Source organism: Arachis duranensis, chromosome 10 (genome assembly GCF_000817695.3).
Source record: "Arachis duranensis cultivar V14167 chromosome 10, aradu.V14167.gnm2.J7QH, whole genome shotgun sequence".
Lineage (NCBI taxonomy): Eukaryota > Viridiplantae > Streptophyta > Magnoliopsida > Fabales > Fabaceae > Arachis > Arachis duranensis.
In genome coordinates, this window is record NC_029781.3 from 22,018,262 (window position 1) to 22,027,367 (window position 9,106).

Sequence of the window (9,106 nt, forward strand, 5' to 3'; positions counted from 1 at the left end):
ATATTTAGTGACTTGAAATCTTTAATAATTAAATCATAGTGCTACTATAATTAAACCTGGGTGCTTTATGTAAAACTCATAAAATTAATAAATAATTAGTTAATAAATTAATTATTAAATAGAAAAATTAAAAATAAATTTTATAATTTAATGACATAGAACTAATTAAAATATGAATTTAGACATTAATTTTAAAAAATTTGATCTAAAATTAGACCAAATGAATCGGACCGGTCGAACCGGATTCATATTGGTCCAAGGCCCAACCTATACAGCCCCATTCATGAGTCTTCAGCTCATTAATCACACAAAAAAAGGGAAAAGCAACGTTGGAAGAGAAGAGGGGAAAAGGGTTTGGGAAGAATATTCACATCCGTTTTTAATCGCTCGTAATTTTTGATACGAAATTCCGATTGATGAGTCGTTTGCGACTATGTGTTCGTCTCGGAGTCCTCTTCAATTCTATTTAAAATAAGTGGTAAGTCCTTCTGTATATCATTCCCATTTTTTTGTTCCCCTCATTTCCACGAAATTGGTTTGAGTTTTGAGTGATGTTGATGATTTTGATGGTTTAGGTGCAATCTACTATTGGATAATTGTTGGATTATACTCTAATCATCAATGGATAAGGTAAGAAAATTTTAAACCCTTGTGCGTTGCCCAATTTTGTGTACCTTAGTGCTAATTTAGTGAATTATATGAATTAGAATAAATTTATGTTAAATTGAAGTTTGAATTGGTGAATTAGAGCTCTTGGAACAACCCTTGGTGGCTGGAATCATAGGAATTGACTAGGAATCTTGAAGCTTGAATTTTGGTGGTTTTGAGCTTAGGGAAAAAATCGGCCAAGGTATGGTTTAGGTTTCTCGTATTTAATATGTAATGTCTTGTGAAAACTTAGGCTAGACGACCTAGGATAAGTTGGATTGAGAATATTGGATTTGATTGGTAGTTTAGTTGACAATGTATGTTTGATTTGTTAAGGCATGATAAATTCATTGGTTTTGTGACATGAATATAGTTGACGATGGTGGAAAGATGATATTTGAAGTGTATGATGATGTAGGTATTGATGAGTATGTATCTTGTTATATATATTGAACTTGAATTGTTGGATATGATCATGATGATATATATTAAAGATGTTGTGTTAAACATGGATTGTTGGATTGAAGGCTTGATGGAGATGGTAAATTAGTGTATTAAAGAATGATGTGGTGTAGTTGAGTTTGGTTTTAAGGCACTATGGTAAGATTTGGTAAGTTTTAAAGGGGTTGGGGTTGAAATATATTGAAAGTTGAGGTTTGGCAAAATTTTGCATAATCTATTTTCTTGCAGCAGCTTCGAACGCTTTTTGGGAACGATCTAACCATCACAATTAGATAAAATCAATTTTCCTTTAATATCTTGATGTGTAGATCAATTCTACAAAATTTAGTTAAAGTTTAACGGTTGGATTAGGAGATATAAAGTTTTGAAGTTTTTTTACTTTTCAAGCTTATATCTTCCAATCCTGACTATAATTTTGAGTGTGACCAAAATGAAATTGATATGGGAATATTCTCTTGTTTTTGTAGAAATTTCATACTTTCATAAATTATTTTAAAGAAGTTGTGCTTGTTTTAAAAGTAGAGCTCTTAGTTGTTTTGACAGTGAAATCATTTTTTGAAAGCAAACTTGTAATTAGTATAACTCTCTCTACAAAAATGATTTTTCTATGGGACTTTGACTGATTTAAATCTCTATAAGTATATTTTATTTCTGAAAAATTTCAGATATATCAAGTGAAAATATGATTTTTGATGAATTTTTTAAAAACATGGTAGGTTGTTGTCTTAGTGCAAGAGCTTTCAAACTTGAAACCAATATTTGCAAGAGAAAATGGCTTTCTTTTTTATTTTATTCAATTTAACTATTTCAAATGGGTTCAGATTTCTAGGATACTTCCATTTTGAGCTAGAGACAGAGAATTAGGCTTGTAATCTTCTGTGGATGAATTTTTAGATAAAATGAAGTGTGCGAAAATGATGATGATGTTATGAATGGTGACAAAATTGATAATCAATAACTGATAATGAATGAATGAATGAATATGATAAATAAAGTCAAAATGAGATTTTTGTTGATGAGTTATAATTGATAATGTGAATTGAGATTGAATAAATATATGTTTGAGATACCTGGGCAGTAGCAAAGATCGTGGTTTGTTTCGCTTGCTCTGGGTCAATGTTTGAGATACCTGGATAGTAGCAAGAATTGTGGTTCGTCCCGCTTGCACTCCAGGTCAGTGATTGTGATGCCTGGGTGGTAGCAAGGGTTGTGGTTCATCCCACTTGCTCCAGGTTGAACTTTTAAACACCCGCTTGGGTAGTAGCCACAATAGTGGTTATTCCACTGGCTCTAGGTTAAGCGGGTAGTAGTAATGGGGTTGTAGCTTAAACCCACTTGCTCCGCATGGGTGTTTCAGTCCATGGTTAGCTACCAAGACGTGTCGGGTTGGTTATATAATCGACAGATGATATCATCAGCCATAGGACAGGCATGCATCATATGCATATTGTTTGAATTATTTGTTCGTGAATTAATTGGGATTGTCTAAGTGATTATAATATGCTATTTAGTATATTTGCTATCTGTATTACTTGTATTATACCTGTATTTTCCTTTGTCTGCTTGTTTGTCTTTGTAATTTCATCGGAGATGGAGGAATGGAGAAAAGGCAGAGAAGTTAGGGATTTTGTTAGGCTTAAGACTTGGTTAAGTTAGGAATTCTTAGAAAACCACCTTGACTTATGGCTTCTACTTTAGTCTTTAAGTTTTATAACCAGAGTGTCGGCGTTCTAGGATTGCCTCTGGCATTCCCAGGACATAATATCTTATATATGCAGGCATCTTTACCATACTAAGAACTCCCGATTCTCATCCCATACGATATTTGTGTTTTTCAGATGCAAGTCGAGATGCACCTCGGTTGTTGTCTGAAACTTCTGCAGCGAAGTGGATCATTTTGGGGTTTTACTTTTGGTCTTTTGCTATATGTGTATAGACTCTCTGCATATATATACTTGTATTATTTTGCACTTCTTAGAGATTTATGGAGAATTAGGATTGATTATATATGTATTTTGGGTTCTGGGTTAAGTATATATATGTATGTAAATATTCTCCGACCAGCTTTAGTTTCACAAGTTGAGTCAGGAGCTTGTTATTTTATATTCTTGACCCTCTATTTATATTTCTTATATATATGTTTGTGAACTCTAGTTTTCTTCGTGCGCAAGTAATCTCTTTTCTGAGCGTTGCACTTTTAATTTTTGCGATTTTGTTTTTACCCATTCTTCAAGACTCCTAGTATACTACATTCTTTCAACTATTATATATATTTATATTTTATTTTAGAGGTTGTAGCGCCTCGCCACTTCTATTTTATATTCTAGGTGTAAAGTTCTGTATGGTAGGGTGTTACACTTTAAGTCATAGTAAAGTATTTAAATCAATTGAACTATTTTTTATTTCTTGAAAAAATACTACTAATATTTTATAAAAAGTTTGGAAAAATCATAGCGCCGTTGTCTCAACTAAGCTCCATCCCTAGTCCATTTGTTCATATCACATTTTTTCTAATTCGATTTGCAACTTTTTCTTTCTCAATTTCACTGGCAATAACTAAGAAATTAAGGTGGAGAAAATATATATCTTTAATTTTGCTCGCATTACATGTGAAATTGAAATATAAAGCACACAAATATAATTTTTTCTAATATTATTTTAAATTGCAAAATATGAATTTTTTATTTAAATAAAAAAAAAGTTGTGCACACTATACTATTTATGTCTGTTGATCAGAAAAACATGTTTACAGTTCACAAAACTAATAGCCAAAATTTCCATAAAATAAAGGGGCCAAAGTTTTCTATTACAAAAGTAAAAAAGTAAAAGAAGAAAAGACTGAAAAAAAAGGGGTAAATTGCCACCAAATTCATTGCTTCAGTTCTTTCATCCTCTAGTTTTACGCTAAAAATATATATGATGACTCTGTTGGTATTGAAAATTTATAAAAATATTATTTGTATATTAAAATCAGTTATTAATATATTTATATATAAATATTTGTGTTTAATTTATTTTTAATATATATTTATATTTTAATATATATTTTATACCAATAATTATTTTTGAAAATTTATTTTTATTACATAAAAGTTTATACCAGCTCTTTATATATTAGAATTAAATCATACTTATTTCTTTGATAATATCGTATCATCAATTTTACTTGACAAAACTTAAAAGTTAACCAATCAACTTTTAGTAAAATTTAAAAAAAAAATAAAAAATCAAACCTTAATTTCCACAATTAATTAATTTATTACATATTATTTAATAAAAATATAAAGTATTAATTAAATATAATAAATATCTGCATTAAAGTGTCATAATAATATTAATATAACAAATTTTAAGTTATAAACTATTCAAATTCCATACTATTTGATATCATATATAAGACTCTTACTACTTGATGAATGATTTTTTGAAGGTTTAGAATTTCACTAATGAAATCTCGTTGTAAAATATAGTCTCTAAACCAACAATTATCCTTTCATACAAAAATTTGTTTGTCACAAGTACAAACCCTTAAAATCAATAAACCGAAGTATTTAAACCTCAGATCGTCTCTCAAAGGACTTGCAGGGTAGTATTCTTATTATTGGTTACGGACTTGTTTATTTTGGGGTTTTGAATGAGAAACATGAATAGTAAATGGTAATGAAATTCTATTAACAAAATGATCTTGGCAAGGTTTGGTGGTCAAGAATCTCTATCATTATTACTAGCCACAATTATGATAGTTACAAGGACCAATCCCACTAAGTCATCCTCTAACAAGTAGCAAGGAAAGTTAAGTGAGTTATATCAATCCAAGTCTATAAATCCTAGCTTTCCACTAATTGAATTAATAAAGGCTAGAGTCAATGGCTATCAACTATCAATCACTTGGATATTAGTAACTCAAGAAGTCCTAAGTTACATTCCCAAGCCAAGAACATAAAATTCTACTCTAACATCCTTCCAAGCATTTCATCAAACACTTGGAAGGTACAAAAGAAAAGTATAGTAAATTCACAACAAGAATGAATTCTAACAACAACAATCAAGAAAATCACAATTATCATGAATTACCTCAAATTGCATTATTAAAAGAAAACAAAAGAACAAAAATAGATCCACAACAAAGTGAAGAATTACAAGGATTAAAGTACAAAACTAGAAAGAGGAAGAAGAGGAGAGTAAGAATTGATAAAGGAATAGTAAAACAAGGCATGAATTAATCTTAGATCTAAGAGGAGAGATTAACCTAAACCTAATCCTAATTCTAGAGAGAAGAGAAAGCTTCTCTCTCTAGAAACTACCTCTAAGACTAACTTCCTAACTAATGATTCCAAGATGATCTCCCCTTCAATCCTTGGTCCTTTTAGTCTTTTTCCCTCCAAAATTGCCAAGCACGAGTTGCTTTAATGAAATCACATGCGAACTGCGATGCGTGCGCGCACGATACGCGTACGCGTCCCTGGCCGATTTCGCGATGGACGCGCAAGCGCCTTGTGCGCGTGCGCGTCCTTGGCCGAGATCAATTCTTTGACTTTTTGTACTTCTCTCCGCTTGCATGCTTCCTTCCTTGCTCCTTTGATCTATGCCTAGCCTATTTCAGTCTGAGATTGCTAGCAAACACATCAAGGCATCTTGTGGAATTAAGGAGGAATCAAAATTCATCAATTAAAGGCTTAAAAAGTATGTTTTTACATTTAAGTACAAATACGGGAGAAATTACAAAATCATGCTAATTCCTTGGCTAAATGTGACAAAAGGTTGATAAAATGCTCTAAATCCAACACAAGATAAACCCTAAAATGGGGTTTATCACTACTATTATTTTATTTTACAACTTATAGTTCGCCTAAAAAAAATATTTACACCAACAAATAAAGAGATGTCTATTTACTTAAAAATAATTCTATTAGACGATTAGGTACAAAATAAAAATAGTTATTGTATTTTTAAAATAAATTTACGAAAAGAATACTCTTCTTATTTTACTATTTATACTTTTTCATTATTTTGTAATGCTTTATATATATATATATACACATAAAATAAATATTCTAAAAAATTTTATTCTTACAATTATATATGTCATTGAAAAATTATATGCACTAGGAGAAAAAGAATAAGTAAATATCAATGAAAAATTCACAAAAAATACAAAAAATAAAATTTTTGTGCTACAACATATAAAATTATTAATAGATATTTTGAGGTAATGACCAATTCGGTACCCGAAAGATTCAAACGCTGACATTTTGGTACCCAACTATTGTTATTGACAAAAAGGTACCTGAAAGATTAAAAATTTTGCCAAGTGTGTCCAAGTGCTAGCCGGAACATAGCTCCGGTGAGTACGATGCTTACGTGAATGCCGGTTTTTGCTGACAAGTTTAGTCTTATATTAGATGGAATTTATAATTAAAATTATGCTTATCCTACCTGGAAATTAACTTAACCTAATTGAACATTGGTTTAGCCCCAAATTAATTTTGCCCTAAAACCCAATTAGCATATGTTGTTAATGAGAGGATGATGTACAGGGCTATGGATAAGGCCAAAGATGTTATTGAAGGAACGGAAAAGGATCAATACCTGAGACTTAGAGACTATCTGAATGAGATCATCAAGGCTAATCCTGGGTCAAGAGCCAACATGGGGACAACTCCACAGCAGGAAGGGTTGCCTAGGTTTAGGAACTTGTATGTTTGTTTGGCTGCTTGCAAGCAGGGATTTAAAGCAGAGTGCAGACCCTTCATAGTGTTGGATGGGACGTTTCTGAAAGGCTACTTTGGAGGGCAGTTACTAACAGCAGTAGGTCAGGACGCGAATAACCATCTTTTCCCAATTGCATACGGTGTTGTCGATGCAGAAACTCGGAAAAATTGGAGATTCTTTCTCGAGGAGTTACATACTAACATAGGGGACTATAATGAGAATGGTTGGGTTTTCATGTCCGACCAGCAAAAGGTAATATGCAGTGTATTTAATCATTGTTGATCTTATATTCCTAATTGAGTATCTTAAGTGTATTAATGTTAACTGCTGAATTTACCCATGATTGCAGGGATTGATACCAGCATTACAGGATGTGATGCCAGGTGTGAAACACAGATTTTGTTGTATGCATATGTGGAGAAACCTGAACAAATGATGGAAGGATAAGGAACTTAAGGGAGCATTCTGGCAATGTGCAAAAGCAATTACTGATCAAGAATTCAAGGATGCAATGGCTAATGTGAAACGGATCAATAAATAGGTGTGGGAGTATTTGGATAAATTTGAGCAAGAACAGTGGTCGAGAAGCAAGTTTTCTGAATGGTCAATGGTAGATAGCTTGACTAGCAACAACTGTGAATCGTTTAATTCAACCATTGTGGGTCTGCGGGGGAAAAGCATACTGACAATGCTTGAGGAGCTCAAGTTCTATATCATGAAGACGATGACAACTCACAAGGATGCACTGATGGCTTACACTAGACATATAGCCCCTATACAAGTGAGTAGATTAGAGAAAGAAAAAAAACAAGCTAACTACTGGGAGGCAAAGTGGTGTGGTGATGATGACCACAACGAATTTGAAGTCAGAAAGTGGCAACATAGAGTCAGGGTGAACACAAGAGAGAGGACATGTTCCTGCAGAAAATGGCAGCTGACTGGACTACCATGCTGTCATGGTATAGCAGCAATCCAGAGGAAGAATGAGAAGCCTGAAGACTATGTCCATCACAAGCTCACCATCGAGGCATACAACAGGACTTACCAGTTTCACATTAACAGCATACCAAGCCAAGAGTATTGGGAGCACCATGAAGGGTTGCTTTGTCTGCCTCCTCCATACAAGAGGCCTATTGGCAGACCTTCAAAGAAAAGGAAGAAGGACAGCAGCGAGCAAGACTCTGGGAGCCAATACAATGCCAAGAGAAGATATGGCCAGATAACATGTCAAACGAATTTATTCTCTACTATCTACTTACATAATATCATTCAATCATACATAAACTGTTTGAATACTGATTTAAGTTATTCATTGCCTGGCTACCAAGGTTGGACATAATAGTAGAACTTGCTCTGAGAGATCAACTGGAGCAGCATCTCAAGAGACCATGGAGGCTGCACATGCTGCACATGTTGCAGATGAGGAAAACCTCACTCAAAACCACTCAGAAAGTCAGCCTGATGAGGTAAACTTTTGTATTTTAGTTCAAACCTTATTCTTTCCAATATGTTGCACCTGGAACTGAGAAAGCCATTTTTTAAACTAAACACCCTACTGATTTTTTTAGGTTCACAGGCTTCATGCCTACCCCATCCTTGAAGAAGAAAAAGGCTTCAACAAGCATCAAGAAGTGACCTTACTTTCTTAGATTTTTATTTTGTTTTTAGTTCCATGTTGGACCTGATGTAGATACTATGCAACTAAATGCCATTATGGCATGTTGAGTTTTTAGTTCCATGTTAGACCTGATTTAGTATTACTTGTTATGAACATAAGTGTCATTATGCCATGTTAGGTTTTTTGGGGCAAAACTTGTGTTATTTTGGGTCTGAGGTATGTTACTCTGGATACTTATGGATTATGATTTCATGCTATGAGACAGGTATTTTTATACAGCTTCTGTTTATGCCATTTTTTCATCAATGGCTTACCTATCTTGTAACACCCTACCATACAGAGTCTTATGCTTAAGTCATAATTCAGAGATGGCAAGGTATTACGACCTCTAAAATAAAAATTTAGTACATATAATAGTATGAATGATTGATTATAACTAGGAGCCTTTGTAGAAAAAGGGGTAAACAAAAATCGCAACTCTAAAGCGCAACATTCCGATCGATAACGTAACGAGCAAGGATAAACCAACGCGAGATTATATATATACAAAGGAGTGTCAAAAACAGGAATATCAAGACTCAAGATCCGGCTGCAAAGATAACCGGTCCGAGCATAACGATATATACATATGATAAAAATAAGAAAAACCCCAAAGGAAACCCAAAG

The 9,106-nt window shown here is 33.1% G+C and overlaps 1 protein-coding gene across 1 annotated transcript; it reads left to right on the top strand.

The window, feature by feature from the left end:
* The first annotated feature begins 7,429 nt into the window (after positions 1–7,429).
* Positions 7,430–8,687, top strand: LOC107469442 (uncharacterized). The gene is made up of 3 exons (XM_016088814.1): positions 7,430–8,048; positions 8,128–8,288; positions 8,619–8,687. The coding sequence occupies exons 1-3, from the start codon at positions 7,430–7,432 to the stop codon at positions 8,685–8,687; spliced, it is 849 nt and encodes a 282-aa protein (XP_015944300.1).
* The last annotated feature ends 419 nt before the right edge of the window (positions 8,688–9,106 follow it).